Source organism: Delphinapterus leucas, chromosome 1, assembly GCF_059928025.1.
Source record: "Delphinapterus leucas isolate spDelLeu-1000000601 "Yukka" chromosome 1, BTC_Dleu_Yukka2, whole genome shotgun sequence".
In the NCBI taxonomy this organism is placed as follows: Eukaryota; Metazoa; Chordata; class Mammalia; order Artiodactyla; family Monodontidae; genus Delphinapterus; species Delphinapterus leucas.
This window is the reverse complement of record NC_143129.1, coordinates 170,257,019-170,275,979: the sequence shown is the minus strand read 5'-3', so window position 1 is coordinate 170,275,979 and position 18,961 is coordinate 170,257,019. Positions and strand designations below refer to the sequence as shown.

Sequence of the window (18,961 nt, the reverse complement as noted above, 5' to 3'; positions counted from 1 at the left end):
GAGCCAGTGACTGACTGACCAGGATTAGAATCAGAGGCACTGAGGTGTGGTTGCCTGTGGTGAGGGGGCAGTAGCTGGCTGGTGAGGGAAGTGACACATTTCTCCTCTGCGACAGTGTGGATCTGGGGCCTGAGGCTGGAGCTGAAGGGTCTCCTGACCTGTCCTCATCACTCCTGACACTGACCAGAGATGTGTCCCCATCCTCCCACCACCCTCTCCTGGAAGGAGCCAGTTCTGACTCAGCCATTCCCATCTACCCTCATCCTCAAGGTGATCCGGGAATGAGCTCGGAAATAGGAAGGAAACATCCCTCGGATTTGGCCTCCCCCCTCAACAAAGGTCCTGGCTCTAGGGTCAGAAGGAGTCACTTTAAGGCTCTCCCTGGGGACCCATGACCAGAAAGACAGATGATCCGATTCAAGTCAAGTGTGACCAAGAGACAGGCAGGGCAGGCAGCTGGATCTCTCATGATCTCCTCCACCTCCCACCTCTTTCAGGGCTGACTCCTTCAGGGCTCTCTCAGCCGAAAGCCAATCCATTCAAACCTCGCCCCCACGACTCTGCTCTCCAGGATGGTAGTATGTGTCTATTGACATCTTGGGATAGGGTACCGTCACCCCTCAGACTGGGAGCTCCTGAAAGCAGGGCTCTTTGACCAGTCCCCACCCCCAGACTCCTGAGGGCAGGGCTGTGTCTGGCCCTTCTGACTGGGGACTCCCAGGGCTGGGGCTGTGTCTCCCTACTCTGAGCACTCCTGAGGGGAGGTGGGCTCAGTTTTAGTCTCCCTCATCGGACTGGGGGCTACCCCAGGGCAGCACCTGCATTGTACTCTGGATCCCCCTCTTTCTGTAGCCCAGTATCTGTCCGGAGCTGAGAAGGAGGCCCCTGCCTGCCCTGCCACCCAACCCAGATGCTCCTTTAAGACCAAAGGGATGGGGGTTGTATAAGAGTCAGACACAACAGCCCCATCCTCCCCCTCCTTCACAGGCCAGGTTTCCTGCCATTGACAGCATCCCAGCTGGGCCCTGCCCGGCCTCATGCTTAACCCCTTCATGACCAGATCTCAGGGCTACTGGCCTGCACCTGCAACCTTCATCTATAAAATTAGGAAAATAATTGGGTTGTTTTGAGGATTAAATGTGTTAATCATTGTGTGAAGTACTCAGAACAGTGCCCTAGGATATATTAGTCTCTCAATAAAAATTAGTTCGTCCTAACTGTGTGAGCTTGGGTGAGTCATTTCACGTATCTGAGCCTCAGTCTCTTTAGCAGTCAAATGGAGGAAATAACAAACCTACTTCCGAAACATAGTCCTGGGGATGAATTGTGATAATGTATATGGGAGCATTTTGTAGAGTGCTGTAACAACACAATATGGAACTATCTATCATGAACAACAAAAAAAATACTCCCTCTAACTAGGTAATAAAAATCTCTTATCAGGAGATGGGCCTTCTGGTTTTCAGACTTACTACCTTACTTGACAGGCAGAGGGTGCATTGGAAAGAGTGGATTTGGGGTTGGAATTAAGTACCCCCCTTTAATCCTGTTTCCTTACCCATAAAGTGGGGTGGTCACTCCTGCTGGGTCCTCTGTTTAGGGTCCTTGGGAGGGACAAAGGAGATCAGAGAGCACAGGTGTGAATGTGCTTTGCAAACATTAAAAAGTGCTAGAAGGGAGGGAAAGGGATTTGTAAAAAGTGGCCATGGGGTGGTGGTGCAGGAACCCCTTGGCAAGGACATTGGTCTTTGAGCTCTGGGTACTGCAGAGTTTACCCACTGGGGAGAGAAGAGGGGCTCTCTTGGAACCAGCATTGTGGAGCCAGGGCTCCCCCTGAAGACATGAGGTGTCAAATAAAAAGCTGTGCTAGCTCTAGAATTTCCCAATGGGGGCAGAGAAGGAAGGAGGTCCTTTACCCAGGCTTGGCCCCAGAATCATCCCTTCATCACCCTCTTCCCAGACAATCCCATTTGCCATCAGAGGACCTTGAGCAGAGGCAGCTCCAATGGGCTCCCTTGTGACCTTCATGACAAGACTTGCTGGGAGGGGCTCACCCGGCACATCTGCAGCACCACTGCCCCCCGCCTTTAGGTTGCAGATTCCTGGCCTCACCCCTCAGGAGAGCAAGCTTGACACCATCCACACACCTGGACCGGGACAGGTCTAAACCTGCTACAGAGGGAAAAAGCTGGTTAACTAGAACCCTGCGCCTTCTCATCTGATTGAGGATGATCTGCCAAGGCCCAGCAGAGGGGGCTGACCCCACGTGAATCGCATGTCCCCACCCCAGGCCTCTGGAGGAAGCTTGGGAATCAGGAGACCTTGTTTGGGGTGCTGGTTGTGCCCCAAGCTCACTGTGCCTCTGTGCAAATCACTTAACCTGTCAGGGACCGTATGACCATCTATAAAGGAGCTGGACGTGGTCCAAAGGTCCTCTCCAGCACTGAGACTGTGACCAGGAAGGAGTTAACAGAGGCCAGGCTCCAGGTCAGGAAGGCAAGGGTTAACCTGGGGGGGTGGAGGCTCTCTTGGCTTTTCCTGTGTAGAGTGAGGTTTGGCTGCCACCAAAGTTACTTCCAGTCCCTGCTGTCCCTCCTGCCTTCAGTCTGGACCTGCCTGGGGACGCTGGCATTCAGCCCCACCATGCAGAGGTGAGCCCATCCTGAGCCCAGGGCTGGGGTGGGAGGGCACCCAGGGACCCAAGGGCAAGGAGGCTGGCACCAAGCCAGTGAGCACAGTCCCCTAGCCTGCATCTGTATCCAAAGCCAAATGCTTGGGCAAAGTTCGGACCCACCGACCCCAGTACCGTGAGAGGGTGGGCAAAGGGGTGGCGGGCGCAAAGATGTCTGCCAGGCTTCTAGGGTGGAATGTCTGTGGTTGGGCACCAAGGCAGCCCAGAAGGCAGGGAAGAGGCAGTGGACAGCAAACTATTTTGGTCCCTGTGTTTAGGAACTTTTTATAGCCGCCTGCTCAGGGCTCGGAAGAGTAGGAGGGGACGGGAGGGTACCCTTGAGGTCAGACAAGCACAGTGCCCTCCTGGGACCTTGGAATCTGACCTATTGCCAAGTTTAGTCCTTGGGAGGCAGGAAGGAGGGCACTGCCAGGCTTTCCTTGTTGCCTGGTTTCCCAGTCACCAACTACCTATGGACTGACTTGCTAGACCCTAGATGGGGGTGTGTGTGTGTGTGTGTGTGTGTGTGTGTGTGTATACACACAGGCTGCCCTGGGGTGGGTAGGGTTGGCAGTCTCTGCCCCAAGGCCCCTTACCAAGGCTCCCCTTCCCCCATCCCTGGCAAGCTCTGTTCCTTTGTTGCCTGCAGACCTGAGGTCTCCTCAGCCCCCAGAACTGATGTGTCCCTCTCAGCTGAATGGAGGATGGGGGGAGCAGGGAAACAGGGATGGGGTAGAGTGTACTGAGCCGTGTGGGTGGCCCATTCTGTTACTGCCAGGGGAACTGTCAACTCTTGATTTACAACCCCTCCGGCCCCCCTTCCCCAGCAGAAGGGAGCTGGATGAGAAGGGTCACGGGGTTTTAGGACGAGGGACCCTGAGGGCAGGTTTCTGGGAGCGCAGGTTATTGGGAAGAATTAGTGGAAGGAAATTTTTAGTGAGATAAGGGGCCAATCTCTAGCAGAAAGTGCTTGGTTTTATAGCAGCAGGAATAGAAGCAAAACATAGAGGAAAGTTTTGATAGGCAAGTGAGATACTCATTTGGAACTAGTTCTGGACTGTAAAGCAAAGAGATCTGGGTTCCAGTCCTGGGCCCAAACTCTCAGTAAGACCTGAACAAGCCTCCTCCTCTCTGGGCCAGTTTTCTCTTCTATGAAATGGAAATGCAGAGGTAAACAAGGTGATGTATGCAGTTGGGCATTGTGGAATTCCCTTCGCAGGGGCACAGAGCAGGTGGCAGGTAGCTGGCTGAAGTGACCTGGTGACCACCTCCCTCTCTTTCCCTGATGGCCCTGCTGGGCCTGGGCAGGGCAGTTGGCTGCAATTACTGGAGGCTCCTACCCTGTGGTTATATCCCTGACCTCTGTGTTTGGGGGCGGGATGGGTGGGTCCTGCTGGAGCCAGCATGTGGCTGGGAAGCCTCCTTGTCTTGGACTCAGAGTTGCTAGGTTGGGAAGAGGTATTTTTTCCGGTTGAGGCTACTGTCGGGAATCGGGCAGGGACCAGCCCCATTTCCTTTTCCAAGTGTCCTGCTTGCCGATGCCTGCTTGGCATGGCCCTGTGGCCAGAATGGGGCACCCTCAAAGGGGCATATGTTTCTGGGTGGCCAGGGAGCCCCTGCCCATTGTCTCTGAGGGATGGGCGTGGGAGGGATACCTGAGCCTCTGCCCCCTGGGCATGGCACCTGGCTGACTTGGATGGGGGAGGGGTGGCTGGCTGAGCCTATTCCCAGGAACGCCTGCAGGAGAGGGGCAGGGACATTTCCTACTCTCCCCCTAACCATTCCTCTTTCTCCGCAGGTCCCAGGAGGCCCCAGCAAATTGCTCTCAGCTCCTCAACTGTCTGCCTACCTCCAGGGGCTTATGGGGCACTGTCCTGCCCAGTTCTGCTAAGATGCTCCTGGCCTCTCCCTCCACCCCATCCAGGGGACGGACCCCCAGCGCTGTGGAGAGGCTGGAGGCCGACAAAGCCAAGTATGTCAAGACGCACCAGGTGATAGCGCGACGCCAGGAGCCAGCTCTGCGTGGGGGTCCCGGGCCGCTCACCCCGCACCCCTGCAACGAGCTGGGGCCCCCTCCATCGCCCAGGACGCCCAGACCTGCCCGCCGGGGCAGTGGCAGGCGGCTGCCCAGGCCTGATTCCCTCATATTCTACCGCCAGAAGCGCGAATGCAAGGCTTCAGTGAACAAAGAGAACGCCAAGGGCCAGGGGCTCGTGCGTCGCCTCTTCCTGGGCGCCCCCCGAGACGTCGCTTCAAGCAGCCCAGGCTCAACGGAGCGACCCGCGGCTCCTGGGGGTTGGGCCGCGCCCCAAGATGCCCCAGACGCAGCGGGAAAGCGGGCATTGTGCCCCACGTGCTCGCTGCCCCTGTCGGAGAAGGAGCGCTTCTTCAACTACTGCGGTCTGGAGCGCGCGCTGGTGGAGGTGCTGGGCGCCGAGCGCTTCTCTCCGCAGAGCTGGGGCGCCGACGCCAGCCCCCAGCCCGGAACGTCGCCGCCGCCCGGCTCTGGGGACGCCAGCGACTGGACGTCCAGCGACGGCGGCGCAGAACGCCGGGACCGTGCTGAGTGCGGCGGCTCGGAAGCGGCGGGCTCGGCGCGGGACGGGCGCCCCCAGGTGTCGGTGGTGGAGCGCAACGCGCGCGTCATCCAGTGGCTGTACGGCTGCCAGCGCGCCCGCGGCCCGCCGCGCGAGTCCGAGGTGTGACCGCCGCCGCTCGTGAGCAGGCCCTGGTGGAGTCCGGGGTCCGGGGAAGGGCAAGGGGTGAGCGCGGGGTTGGACCCAGGCACGGGCGGGGACACCCTGCCTCTCACGCGCCGGGTGCTTTTGGGCAAACCGTTCCCTTTGGATCTCGGTTTCCCCTCGTGAACCTTGGGAGGATGGGACAAAAAGATCCCGAAGGCCCTTCCCAGCGCAGGCGGCGGACGGGGAGGGGGCGGCCTCGTGGCCCCTGTGGAGGCCGGGAGGCTAGTGAAGACTGGACGAGTGAAGACTGGGGTGGGAGATCAGAGAACCTGCTGAATAAAGTCAAAAAGTTATTTAAAGGAGTCGAGAGGCTGGATTACAGAGCAGACGCGCGAGGGTTTTGGAGTGTGGGTTCCAGGCAGAATGTGCCTCTCGGGACCGCAGACACACCCCTCGGTGATCAAAGTATATTTGAAATGGTCACAAAGCGCTTGGCAAAGTTCCCGGCATATAGGAAGTGCTCAATAAACGAAGCCGCTATGAACACCACCGAATTAGCACTAACACTATTATGATCGTCTCCGCCACCGACCCCCCCCCCCCAGGAGGGTCCAAATTAGAGCTGGGAGCCAGGAATCGCGCGTTTGGGGAGGGGTCTGCTCCAGAAATCTGGAGTTCACCAGCCCCTGAAGGCTCCCATTCCTGGAGCTTTGCTACTCATTTTGGTTACTAGATATGAAGGGCTGAGATGTGGAGGTTCCAGAATCAAGGACAATAAAGGACTCTTCAAACCAGGACTTTGCCAACCCGCAGCCTCACATCTTGTCACCGTCTTCCTTTCCCTCAAAGACAAACAAGGTCACCTGTTTCCTCACACGTTCACACCTGTAAGTCTTTGTTCACGGCCTTCTCCCTTTGCCTGGGTTACCTTCCCCTTTCTCTCCACTCATTCTTCTAAGATTACATATACGCATTCTCTCTCAGGAACTCCTGAATTTCCCAGCCGGGGTCATCTCCCCTGAGCTCCCAACTACAGCCTTATTTTTGTGCCTCAACTTATCACCTTGTGTGGGACCCGCTGGTAGTCTGGGTTCTCTTGTTAGTCACTGACCTTCCCCTAGTACAGGGACAGCCCACGTAGCAAGGCCACAAGAAACGTTTGTCGAACTAAAAGGGGCTGGACAGGGCGGCGGGACTTGTCCTTTAGGGTACCCCAGATTCCTGGAAAGTTGTACCCTAAATCGAACACAATCTACCCTGATACCTAAGAGGTCTCTGGTCATTTTCTCCTTGTACGTTTGTGGGGGGAGAAGGCGAGGACCACTCCAGCTGGACCCTGCCCTGAGGTTGCCCACCCAAAAGCAGCCTTCCCCGCCGTATGGACAAAAGCACGCGGTCACACGGAGTGTCGGGCCAGGGTTTTTTTTATCGTGGGAGGGGAGGAGCGGTCGCCCAGTTAGGCCGGCAGACTAGTCGCCCTTGGGCGCAGCTTTCACCCTCATCTCGGCCAGTTTGTGGGTGAGAAAGCCCCACTTGAAGCCGGCTGCGGGATCGGCTTCCCGCGGCTCGGGGCGCTCGGCGGCCTCGTCCCCGGCTTCAGGGTCCCGATCCGGAGTGGGTTCCGCGCCGCTCAGCATGGACGCTGCCGCCGCCTGCTGCTGCTGCTGCTGCTGCTGCCACCTGCTGGCGAACGCGTCCCAGAACCCGGTCCCGCGCGTCTCCGCCGCCGCCGCCTGAGAGGAGGGCTGCGCCGCCAGCGGGCTGCAGGAGAGAGGCGGGGTCAGGGGCTGGCCGAGAGGCCCCGGAGAGGACAAAGGACAGGAGGCGGGGTCAAGGGACCAGTAGTGGGGCCAGTGGGGCCCGGGTGAGGTCAAGGGCTGGAGGGGCCCGGGAGACTGGCGGCAGGGCCTGGAGGCAAGGGGAGGGCTCAGAGGCACTGGGAAAGGGGGCTGGGGTGGGACAGGGTCAGGGGATTAGGTGAGGGGTCTGGGAAGAGGGGACCGGGATCAGGATCCCTGGGGAGAGAGCTGGGGTCAGGGGTTTAGGGTAGAGGAGAGGGGCGAGGCCAGAGGAGGGGAGCCAGAGGCGCAGGGTCTGGGAAGGTGGAGGAGGAGGAGCCCTGAGAGAGGGGCGGGCGGAAGGATGCGAAGAGACTGTGGGACCCGAATGGGAACGTTAGATCCGGGGAGGGGGCGGGGTCAGACTCTGGGGGCGGTCGTTCCGGAACCCGAGGGCAGAGCCCTGGGGAAGGAGACGGGGCGGGGACAGGGTTCTGGCTCTGGGATGGAGGAAAAGAGGGTCCAGAAAAATGAGGGTCGCTGGGTAGAAGGATGGGTGGAGCGACCCCGAGGGAAGGAGAAAGGCCTAGATCAAAGGCTTACGGGAGAGGGGAACTAGGGAGGTAGCAAGTAGATGTGGGGGGAAGGGCAATCAAGGAGCAGCGATGAAGCTTGAGGTAGGGAGAGGGGGTGAGCGGGAGGGAGAAAAGGAACCCTGGGGCAGGAGAGATGGGTGGGTCAGGGGGAACCTAGGGAAGAAAGGAATAGGGGAATGCCAAAAGGGAAGTGTGACTGGGCTGGAGGAAAGGGCAGAGATGGAGTGTGTGCCAGAATAGAGCTAGGAGGAAGACAAGGCCCCGGGTCTGACCCTCTACGCCCCCAGCATCAAAGACCTGCTAAGACAGTGGTTCCTAAACTATTGTCCTCAAGTCTTCAGGGAGCTCGCTGAAAATATAGATACCAGGCCTCAGCCAACACCGGCTGAATCAAAATCTTTGAGGGAGGGTCTGGGAATTTGTGTTTGTCTCAAGTTCCCTGGGAGGATGAGCGTTTAGACCAATACTTGGGAACCACTGATCTGAACCACTCTCTGTTCCAAACACCTAAAACTTCTCTCCTGGGTTCCCTTCTTCTAGGGAGATGACCCCTCCCACATGGATGGGGAGAGAGAGCCCATAATACCTTTTAGCATCTCAATCCCAACAGCTGGTAAATTCCTCCTGAGATCTAACCTAATCTCCCAGATATGCTGATTGGGCCTCTTTCCTGCTGAGAGAAACAGAAGCAGCCAGGGGCTGGCCCTCCCCAGTCCTCCGTAGTCAGAAAGAGGAAAGGACATGGGAGAAGGGGATCCCCAGGCCCATCCCAGACCCCCTCAACACACACACGTACTGGTCAGCACAGGGCTCTGGTGGCAGCAGCTTGTCCTCGTCTTCTTTGTTAAACAGAGACGACATTGTCAGCCAGCCTCTCACCCCAACCCCCTGAACCTGGGAGAGAGGGGCTGGGAGTCAAGGAGGGCCCCCAGCACCACCTCCCAGGACTCCACAGCAGCTTCTGCCAGGCTCCCCAGGGTTGGGGTGGAAGAAGGGAGAACTCACCCGGCGGGCCAGCTGTGACATGGGATTGAAGGCCTCTTCAGCTGGTTCTGCTGCCTCAGACTCCACTAACGCTGGGTTCTCCTTCTGGGACACAAGACCCCTACCCAGCATGAGAGAGGCCCCAGAGGAATATGACCTCCCTCCCCCACTGCTAGCCTGGTACACATAGACCTGGCACCTCCAAACCCCATGGAACAAGACGCACACCTAGGCCCCTGACACCCTCCAAAAATACACGCAGCTGTACCTCTACGCAAATCTACCTGTCACACATTTCCTGTACAGTCAATCCCCGCAGACACCTTTGAGCTCACATACTGCCCACCCACAGACACATGCAAAACATGTGGACAAGGGCTTGCACGCCAGTGTAGACACACACCTGTACAGGAGCGTGCCTCCGCATGGCTACAACTCTTCCCCTGTACGTACACAGATATATGTGCTGTGAGGCACCTACACAAGGACACTTACACAGTTATACCATTCACACCTGTGCACTTCCACAACTGGAGACAGCTGCATGGAGGCCCTCTCACAGCACACAAAACCTCTCCACTCATCCACAGACACCAAGACACAGATGTTCACACACACCCAAACACACATGCCATACAAACAGTACCTGCAAATGCCTGCATGCCTCTGTAGACTTCTGCCCCCAAAAAACACACCTGAAAACACCTGTAACCGGTTCACACCTGCACACACACCTTAAATGGGGATTCCACATGGATGCCAATCCCAATACTGACCCACAGATACTTCTACACAGGGCCAGCCCTAGACACCAACCTGTGTAGACAGACACGTGTTCACACTGACATACACACACCCCAGCACTAGTTCCTGCCTCTGCCATATCTGTTTGTGCAATTGCCATTTATTGCAGCCTCCAGAGGTAAGGCTGTTTTGGAGCCTTTTCAGTTTTTCTTTTTAAATGTCAGAATAAACATGGTCCAAGTATGGCTCTGTCCTGTTGCTGCTACAGTAACCCTCAGTGTACAAGTGCCACTTCCCCTACTTCCCGGGGGCTTGCTTCCTCTCAAGGTGAGTCATCCTGCTTTTGCTCAGCTCTGCCCATTAGAAAGTTGTGTCAAGCTGAGTGTATCTGTGTGGGTACTGCGCATTGGTCCTAAAAGGATCCCTTCCGTGTGGCAGCCCTTGAGATCTTTGGAGACAGTGACCACTCTTCCAGTGCCCCCAAAGTCTTTTCTTCCTTGGTTTTCTGGAACGTCCTGACTTCCTGACACTGCACCGTGCCATTGGTCATCCATGAATCACCAGTTGCTTCTGCACAAATCTCTCGTTCTCTCTCTCTCATAGCCAGTCCCTTGCCCTTCTTAGTATCTGTCACTCCTGCTGCCCCTCTGCCCATGCCCCATCCAGCAAGCAGGATATTACCCACCTCCTCTGCCAGGTCCTCCTCAGATTCCCCACTCAGGGTCTGTAGCACTTTGGACTTGTAGGTTTTCCAGAAGGTTTGGTTCATGGCTGCAGGGGAAATGGGCCTGGCACCCAGGCACGGGAAGCACCCAGTGTGTCTGGCTCCAGGAACTTGGTGAGGCTGAGAGCCTGTCCCAGGGATCAGGTGACCTCATTAAAGATGCACCAGCCACCCCAGATGGCACAGTGCCCAGCAGGTGAACCCGATCCAAAGGAGTCTGTGGTGAGAGCCAGCTTCTGCCACTTCAGCCCCTCATCTTGACCTATATTCGCCAAGAATAATGAAGACTCCCTCCACAGAAGCCTCCTTCCTGGGCCTAGGAGTTCTTGAATTTGATCATTTGGAATGGCTCCAGAAATATTCTCTTCCATTCACGAATTCCATTTACAAAGTCCTTGGGCTCAGGACCCACAGTGGTTCCCTCTGTGACTGTAGCCATACCAGCTGTGCCCTCAACAGGGCTCTGCCCTATGTCTGCACTCAGCCTCTGTGAACTGGAGTGGGAAGGTCCCAAGGCTCCCAGTCGGTGCCCTGGGCTTACATTTCACCGCTTTGTCTGGGCTGGAAACTGATTCCTCTCCCCAGGGATGCACGTGCTGGTCTCCCTGTTTCCTGGCAACAGGTTCCAAAGAACCGGAGCCCCTGAATTATTGCTGAGTTCCTCTGGTCAGCCTGGAAGGCACCAGGCTCTGGTGCATGGGAAAAGGCTCTCTGGCCCTCTCCCCACTCTGAGCACACAACACCTTGGCTGTATCTCTCCCTTTGATGCCAGCCCACGCCTGGGAGTCCAGGGCTCAGAGAAGGGGCTCAAAGATGGGAGGTTCTTCTGTGAGCATCTCCTTTTCTTGTGAGAGGAGCCGACCCCTCTTGAGTCTGACAGTACGCCTAAGCACTGTGATCTCTGGGGAGGAATAACTGGGGAGGGGTGAGAAGTGGCGAGGGCTTTCTCAGGGACTAGAGGTATTTCTGTGGGGGCCGGGATCCCAAACTTATTCACTCTCGTTCATTTATTAATTTATTAACATCACAGACATTTTTCAGTGCCTCCCAAAGATGCAGCATCCCCCCCGACACGCGCAACGTGGAGTCTAAGATCTGGGAACCAGGAAGGGGTGATAAGGCCAGAGGACGGTGCTGTGGGCCAGGCGGGGCGGGCAGGGCAGCGGACGGGCCGGCATCCCCCCAGGGCACGCACCACCCTGCCCTTCCATTGACGGAAGAGGACGCTTCGTGGGGCCCGGCCCCGAGCTCCGTCACTGACATCGACGGCCGCCTGGGGGCGCTCGAGGCGCGGCCCGCGCGAGTGACGTCATCAGAGGCGGTCTGGCAGAGCCTGATCATTCCCAGGGCGTCACAAGGCGTCATTGAGCAGTCCGGAAGCGCCCACGCGTGTTCTCCCAGCTCGGCCCTGGGACCCCTAGTCCTGCTGTCACCCGCCATGGGTCGCTCCCGCCGGACGGGCGCGCACCGAGTGCACTCCCTGGCCCGCCAGATGAAGGCGAAGCGGCGGCGGCCGGACCTGGATGAGATTCACCGCGATTTGCGGCTCCAGGTTGCCGCACGGCCCCGGCCAGACCCAAGCGCGGAACCCGATCCCGACCTGCCAGGGGGCGGCCTGCATCGCTGTCTGGCCTGCGCGTGAGTTACGGCCGGGCCCAGCCTGAGGAGGAGAAGGGTCCGCGGAACGGGACGGGGGTGTGAGATCCGGGTCCCGGGACGCGCAGGGTCTCTTCTCCTGGGACCAGTGGGTCTGCCGGCCTCCCATCCCTTCAAGCCCGGAGCCTAGCATCAGGGAATGAGCTAGGGTCAGGGAAATAGGCGTACCTGAGAGGCATCACCTTCTAACTATCCTCCTTACCCCCCATCCCTACAGGAGGTACTTCATCGATTCTGCCAACCTGAAGACCCACTTCCGATCCAAAGACCACAAGAAAAGGTATGAAGTAGTAAGGAGAGGATTGATGGATGTGTCCCGGGCAGACAGGGCTTGCATCTGGTCAGCTCTCAACTCCTATTCTTTTTCCCAGGCTGAAGCAGCTGAGTGTGGAGCCCTACAGTCAGGAAGAAGCAGAGAGGGCAGCGGGTATGGGTTCCTATGTTCCTCCCCAAAGGCTGGCAGTGCCCACAGAAGTATCCACCGCGGTCCCTGAGATGGACACGTCTACCTGACATGGCCTGAGGATGCAAGGCAGAGGAGCTGCCCATGGACAGTGATGCAAGGGCCAGGCTGGGAGAGACTATGCCAGTCTCTTTTGGTTTGGGAAGTAGATGGCCTCTGCCGGGTGCCCTCCCTCCCAATAAAAGAACTGGATAAAGAGAGCTTGCCTCTGACTCGCTAACCTCCAGGCCACTCCTCCAAATTCAAGCCCTGTAAGGTTTTCTTTCTACTCCTGTGTACAGGGCCCAGGGTGTTTGCTCCCTACTTGATTCAGCTTTAGAACCTGCATCCTTTCCTTCTCTCAGGGGTCCTAGCATCTGAGCTGAAGCCCCCCATTGCAGCCCAGGTGTGTGTGGGGGATGGGTAGCATCAGGTTTATACTACCTTGCTTCCAATGAGGGCAGGGAGTGACCCCCCCCTCAGAAAAGAAGTAGGCTTCTGAGATTGTAGCCCCCGCGAGTCACCTACCCCCCCAGGGCCCAGGTGAGAGGCTGCCTACTTCATCATGGAGCCTGTGGCGGCCGCCGCTGCCCCACCATCTTCCAGACAGCATAGCAGGAGCCGCCCAGCCCGAGGATAGCCAGCAGTGCAGCCACGATCCCCACCAGCGGACTCCGGGGCTCTGCCCTCAGGTCCCCGGCTATCTGCATCTGGAGGTGCACAGAGGGTCCACCTGAGGGGTCAGCTGAGACTTCTGGGAAGGTGGGGGGTGGAAAGGGGCTGAGAAGCTACAGCTGCGGCAAGGAGATACGGATACCATTGCTGCCCCAGGGAGATTCCACCCCAATCTCTCTCGCTTCACTGCCTATGTGGGCTATGTGGGCCCTGGCTGCTCAGGCGGCAGGGAACGTGACAGCCTGGCTGCTGGGTATCATCCCAGCCATGGTAGGGGGAGGAAGGGGTCGGTCCCAGAAGCCACCGTTTGGGGTGCTTACCTGTAGCACTCGGAAGTAGCCAGGTGTCAGGCGTCGAAATCGCATGGTGGGTGCTGCTAGTCTTCCTGATGTCCTGTGGGATGGAAGCGGGAATGAGGACCAGTGGCGTTCATGGTACCAAGAAGCGGAAATCAGGACAGAGAGGATGCTCACCAGCGTCTGCCTTCCCAGGTCTGGCAGGGGGCGGGGCAGCTAGACCTTTAAATCTGTCCCTTCCCCCTCCTGCCCGCCCTGCCAGCCTTAGGAGCAGCTGTCAGGAGAGATCAGCATCAGGCCTGAGCAGCACCTCCCCCACCCACCAGGGAGTCCAGGCCGGGTAGGCAGGAGAGGCCTTGCCTGGCAGTGTTGAGAAGTCTCAGGCCTGGACCAGGTATGGGAGGGCCTCCCAGCCCTGGTCGTGGCCCTAACCCTACCTCAGATGATTGGATGTCACCAGTCAGCTCTCAGCAAAGGAGGGGTTGGGTGCCTTATTAGCACCCCCTCCAAACAGGAATAGGCCTTTTTCACTTGGTTTCTGTTGGATCAACCACACCTACCTTGGGGGAAAGCACATTCCACCCCTTTCCCCAAGATGGAGTTCCTGTAGGGACTTCCTTACCTCAGCTTGGGGACAATAATAAAAGATCTGCATCTTAAGAAAGCTGTCTGAGGGCTTCCCTGGTGGTGCAGTGGTTAAGAATCCGCCTGCCAATGCAGGGGACACGTGTTTGAGCCCTGGTCCGGGAAGATCCCACATGCCGCAGAGCAACTAAGCCTGTGCACCACGTCTACTGAGCCTGCGCTCTAGAGCCCGCGAGCCACAACTACTGAGCCCGTGTGACACAACTACTGAAGCCCACATGCCTAGAGCCTGTGCTCCGCAACAAGAGAAGCCACCACAATGAGATGCCTGCAAACCGCAACGAAGAGTAGCCCCCGATCGCCGCAACTAGAGAAAGCCTATGCACAGCAGCAAAGACCCAATGCAGCCAAAAATAAATAAATAAAAATAAATAACAATAACATTAAAAAAAAAGAAAGCTGTCTGAGGTGTGCTAAAAAATAGTAGCTGACTGGGAGTTCCCTGGTGGCCTAGTGGTTAGGATTCCAGGCTTTCACTGCCATGGCTTGGGTTCAATACCTGGATCCTGCAAGCCACGTGGTGTGGCCAAAAAAAATATAGTAGTTGACTGTGCTGGGCATTATTCGTATGATTTCATTTGGTGTTGATTAACTCATAAAAATGGGGGGACAAGCATATTTCCAGAATAGCATGTAGAGTATCTGCATATAGAGAGAATGGAAGAACACCCAGAAAACTTAACAGTGGCCCCACCTGGGCAACAGGATGGGGACATGCTGGGGAAAGGGCACGTCCTCCTTCCACTTAATGACCTACTGTTATCGCTGAAATTTTTACAGCAAATAGATCCAAAGACCTTTCATAAACTCACAAAACTACCTTCAAAATAGAAGCTACCATTTACTGTGCCCCTAACTGCCTAGCCCTGCCACGTGTTGGGGACCCAGAGTAAAGGCACTGGTGTGGTTGTTAGGACCCCAGTCCTTTACAGGGAGTATCTGAGTACACGTGGTGAGTTCTTGTTGGTTTCTCCCCTACAGGATTGTGAGTTCAGGGAGGGCAGAGGCTGGCTGGCTTCTCCCCTCTATCTTGTGCCAGCTCAGGGTAGGTGTTTGATGAAATCAGGATGGTGGAGATAGGTCTGTGTTTATTGGATTTCCCCAGAGTGCCACAGGGAGGCCAGTGTAAGAAGAGGCAAAATCATTAAAGGGAAAAGCACCGAGGAGTGTTAAAGGGATACACACAGTGCAGCATATGAGGACATGAGGCCAAGGACAAAGCCAGAGAGGTGAGGGCCAAATTGCAAATTGGGAGCCTACTGGCTCACAAATGAGGGAGCAAGTCCTATGGGGACCTGGTGAACTGCAGTCCCCTTGAAAGGAAGCAGCCGACGACGTGCACTCATGTTTGATGCCACGTGTGAAGGTGGGATGGGGTGAACAGAGCTGGCCAAGTTTCAGAGAACTCAATTTGTATGTGAAATTGTTAAATGATGACAAAACACACACACCACATGGACGTCTGTGGGCCAAATTCAGACTTCAGGTCTCTGGGTGACAATCAAGATCATGACAGGCTTTTGAGGCCAGGTATTGGGGCACTGGTAGAGATTCCAAGTTAGGTGACACAAAGGGGGCAGGCCTCCCAGGCCCCTCCCCACGGAATTAAAGCAATAATAACTCATATCTACCTCATATTACAGATTTCAAAATATTTAAAAGACATCCTCACAGAGCTAAGGTCTAGTCACACCCCCCCCAGCCCCTGGGTTTTAGAGAGGAAGAAACAGATTCAGAGAGATGTAAGGGGTGGGCTCAGTCACACAGCAAGTGGAACTGATTTTTTTTTTTTTTTTTTTTTGGCTGCCCTGGGTCGTAGTTGAGGCACGTGGGATCTTTTTTAGTTGCAGCACACGGACTCTTAGTTGCGGCGTGTGGAATCTAGTTCCCGGACCAGGGATCCAACCCAGGCCCCCTGAACTGGGAGCATGGAGTCTTACCCACTGGACCACCAGGGAAGTTCCGGAACTGATTTTTTTTCTAAATTGAGATGTAGTTAATTTACAAGTGTTAGTTTCAGGTGTACAGCAAAGTGATTCAGTGATATATATATCTGTGATATATTCAGTGATATATATATATATATACATATTATATATATATATATTTTTTATTTTTTCTTTTTTTGGCTGCACCACACGGCATGCGAAACTTCCCTGACCAGGGATCAAACCCGTGCCCCCTGCAGTGTAAGCGCAAGCGTCTTAACCACTGGACCACCAGGGAAGTCCAAGAATATATATATATTCTCGCATATATATTCAAATTCTTTTTCCTTATAGATTAGCACAAAATATTGAGTATAGTTCCCTGTGCTATATAGTAGGTCCTCGCTGGTTATCTATTTTATACATAACAGTGTGTATGTTCATCTCAAACAGGTGGAACTGATTCTGCCTGATTCCAAAGTCCTGGGAGTCCCCTGGCCTGGGATGACGATAATGATGATGGTAACTGCAGATACGTAGTCTGTGTCAGACATTGCTCTAGAGGAAAGCTCTTGACCTGGGCTTCCCAACTCAGGGGGCCTATAAACTTGCATGGCAAAAAAATTGTATATTTATTTTCACTAACCTCTAACTAAAATTTACCATTTCCTTCTTTATGGATTGAAATATTAGCAGTATCTGTGGCTTTGTCACCAGTAGAAATCACAGATATTTTCATATCAAACTGTAGTTATCACAAGTATCCCCAAATATCACTTACGCTCATAACGATCTCAAAATGGTGACAGTTATTAACCCACTGCTAAATCACACTGTTTCAGACATTCCTGCAGCATGGCTGCCATTGATGGTGCCCAGTAGAGGGTCAGTGACCAAATGGTGAATCCATCTGCTCTCACGTTGGTCACCCAGCTTATGTGTTACTCTCTTGCATCCCCATCTGTAGGTGTTTGCTGATCAATAAGTGCAAGGAGGTGAGTCAGAGACCATCTCCACGGTTCGGTGTTATTCATGCTGAGTAACACCATGCTGATCATTAGAAAAGGAATTTAATTTGCCAGTCTTGTTATTTAATGCTGATAAATGCATATTACTATATCACAAATTTGTGGTTTTTACTATATTTTGATAATAACTGTCCTCCTTGTAATCTTCAGCATTTTGCTTTATGCTTTCAAAAGCCTCATTCTAAGAAACTGTCCAGGGTTTCCACCAGATTGCCAAAAGGGTCCACGGTGCAAAAAAAGAGGGGGCTAAAAACCAGTTCTAAAGGTTGTAGAGCTATTAACACAGGTACTCTGCATAGCAGCCCTCTGAAGTAGGAACTATTATATCCATTTTACAGACAGGGAAAGTGATGCCTGGTGGGTAAGCTTAGCCCTTGGTCACACAGCTAACAAGCTGCCAAGTCAAGATTTGCACCCAGGCTCTGGCTTCCTAACCTCTGCGCTTTGCTGCCGTGCTCACTGCTCACTTTTTGGCCCCTTTTTGAGGAGCCTTGAAGGTCAGGGTCGCACCCTGCCATTTGAGGCCAGTTTTGGGTGGGGATCCCAGGCCAGTTCTGAGGTCCCCTGGGTCACACATCAGTGGCACCACCCCCAGGTCTGGCAGCCCAGCTGCCCTAGGATGCCTGAAGGGCAGGGCAGGAGGTGGACAGGCAGTAGGCCAATGGCTGTCACAGCACCTCACCTAGCCAGCTTTGTGGGCCCAGGTATGCTAGTGGCTCCGCCCCCAGCCCAGCCCAGCCTCTCCCCAGGTCAGAGCTCTGGGAGCGGAAATTCCTGCGCGGGCGAGACGGAGCACGGAGCGGGTGCGGATCCGAGAAGCCGAACTTGGTCATGGAGCCAGTAGCGACCTGGACCCCCGGGAAGGTGGCGGCTTGGCTGAGAGGTGGGTGGGGCTTGGGCAGTGTCGGGCTTGAGGAGCACTGGGACGGGGAGAGGAAAAGGACGAAGGACCTGCCGAGTTTGTCAGTTGGTTAGTCAGTCAACAAGTATTTACAGAGTGTCTGCCGTGAACCTGGCAGAAGGATAATGGACGTGACCCCAGGGGGGCCCCCCCCGAGGACCCAGAAGGGGTCTCCCATCCCTCCAGAAGCCCAAGAAGCCTCCAGGGTGGCAATGGGGAGGCAGTGGTTGTGTAAGGAACACAGACGGTGTCTCCCCAGCTGCCCGCCCCCACTGTATCTCCTTCATCTTCCCTCTGCCCCAGGGCGCAGTGGGCTCTTATTAAACGTATTTTTCAGAAGCCGAAAACTACACACTGAGCCAGGAAGTGATTTGCTGAGGCTTTGAAATAGGGCCGGTGGGGTGTCTTTTCCCTTCCCCCCACCCCGAAGCTCCCAGTGAGAGCAGAAGCCCCGGCCTGACTGGAGGGGTCAGCACAGCCCCTCCCTAGGCCTCCAGCGGGGATGAGCCCAGTTGGGTGGGAAAGGTCCCAGACTGTCAGCCGACTCAGAGAAGTGAAGACCTTCTGACCTGCAGCTGGGAGCCGGGAGGTGAGTCAGGACACTCCTCCTACAGGGAGGAGCCAGAGTGGAGGGGGCTGCCGGAGTCCACTGAGGGCAGGCTCAGGGCGACCAGCCCCGGTGAAAGCAGGGATGCAGGGCTGGCATCAGACTCCCAGACTGAGTTCCAGGCCCAGCCCCTCCACTCACCGGTTCTGTGACCACAAGTCTCAGTTTCCCTATCCATAAAATGGGAAAGGCAACTCTGATCTCCTGAAGTGAACCAAATAAGACAATCAGGTTGAGGGCCTGGCACGTGCAGTTCCACATCAGGGTCTGTTGGGAGGGAGGCAGCACAGCACATTTGCTGTGTGCACAGGAAGGGAGGTGCTCAAGGCCCCAGAGCCACGGAGCCACAGGTTCACGAACTCCTAGTCAAGTGCTCTTAATGTCACACAGGGAATGAGGGAGAGCTATTGATTACAAAAGACCCTGGCATGGAATGGCAGGGGTTCCTTCAAAGAGTGAGAAAGCTAACTGTTAACCTCTATTTGTATGTTTTCCCACCTGTAAACTGAGGGTAACAGTATCTCTGCTTTCTAGATTCGGTGAGGATTAAATGTGTTAATATGTATAAAGCCCTTAAATTTTTCCTAACACATAGTAAGCAT

At 55.4% G+C, this 18,961-nt stretch overlaps 3 protein-coding genes across 3 annotated transcripts; 2 read left to right on the top strand and 1 right to left on the bottom strand.

Annotated features, from left to right (window-relative positions):
* The first annotated feature begins 2,475 nt into the window (after positions 1–2,475).
* Positions 2,476–5,650, top strand: FAM110D (family with sequence similarity 110 member D). The gene is made up of 2 exons (XM_022552026.2): positions 2,476–2,651; positions 4,470–5,650. The coding sequence occupies exons 1-2, from the start codon at positions 2,644–2,646 to the stop codon at positions 5,374–5,376; spliced, it is 915 nt and encodes a 304-aa protein (XP_022407734.1). The 5' UTR covers positions 2,476–2,643; the 3' UTR covers positions 5,377–5,650.
* Positions 5,651–6,630: 980 nt separating this feature from the next.
* C1H1orf232 (chromosome 1 C1orf232 homolog) lies at positions 6,631–10,320 on the bottom strand. Its single transcript, XM_030763966.2, has 4 exons — positions 10,143–10,320; positions 8,735–8,818; positions 8,526–8,623; positions 6,631–7,116 (listed from the first exon to the last, which is right to left on the bottom strand). The coding sequence occupies exons 1-4, from the start codon at positions 10,224–10,226 to the stop codon at positions 6,825–6,827; spliced, it is 558 nt and encodes a 185-aa protein (XP_030619826.1). The 5' UTR covers positions 10,227–10,320; the 3' UTR covers positions 6,631–6,824.
* Positions 10,321–11,592: 1,272 nt separating this feature from the next.
* Positions 11,593–12,500, top strand: ZNF593 (zinc finger protein 593). The gene is made up of 3 exons (XM_022551926.2): positions 11,593–11,819; positions 12,055–12,117; positions 12,209–12,500. The coding sequence occupies exons 1-3, from the start codon at positions 11,620–11,622 to the stop codon at positions 12,348–12,350; spliced, it is 405 nt and encodes a 134-aa protein (XP_022407634.1). The 5' UTR covers positions 11,593–11,619; the 3' UTR covers positions 12,351–12,500.
* Positions 12,501–18,961: the final 6,461 nt, after the last annotated feature.

Excerpts from the sequence above, each read along its gene's own strand:
- C1H1orf232 (XM_030763966.2), bottom strand. The coding sequence starts at position 10,226 with ATGAACCAAACCTTCTGGAAAACCTACAAGTCCAAAGTGCTACAGACC. Across the intron at positions 8,819-10,142 it reads AGGAGGACCTGGCAGAGGAG|AAGGAGAACCCAGCGTTAGT; the intron begins GTGGGTAATATC and ends CTTGTGTCCCAG. Across the intron at positions 8,624-8,734 it reads TGTCACAGCTGGCCCGCCGG|GTTCAGGGGGTTGGGGTGAG; the intron begins GTGAGTTCTCCC and ends CCTCTCTCCCAG.
- ZNF593 (XM_022551926.2), top strand. The coding sequence starts at position 11,620 with ATGGGTCGCTCCCGCCGGACGGGCGCGCACCGAGTGCACTCCCTGGCC. Across the intron at positions 11,820-12,054 it reads CATCGCTGTCTGGCCTGCGC|GAGGTACTTCATCGATTCTG; the intron begins GTGAGTTACGGC and ends CCATCCCTACAG. Across the intron at positions 12,118-12,208 it reads TCCAAAGACCACAAGAAAAG|GCTGAAGCAGCTGAGTGTGG; the intron begins GTATGAAGTAGT and ends TCTTTTTCCCAG.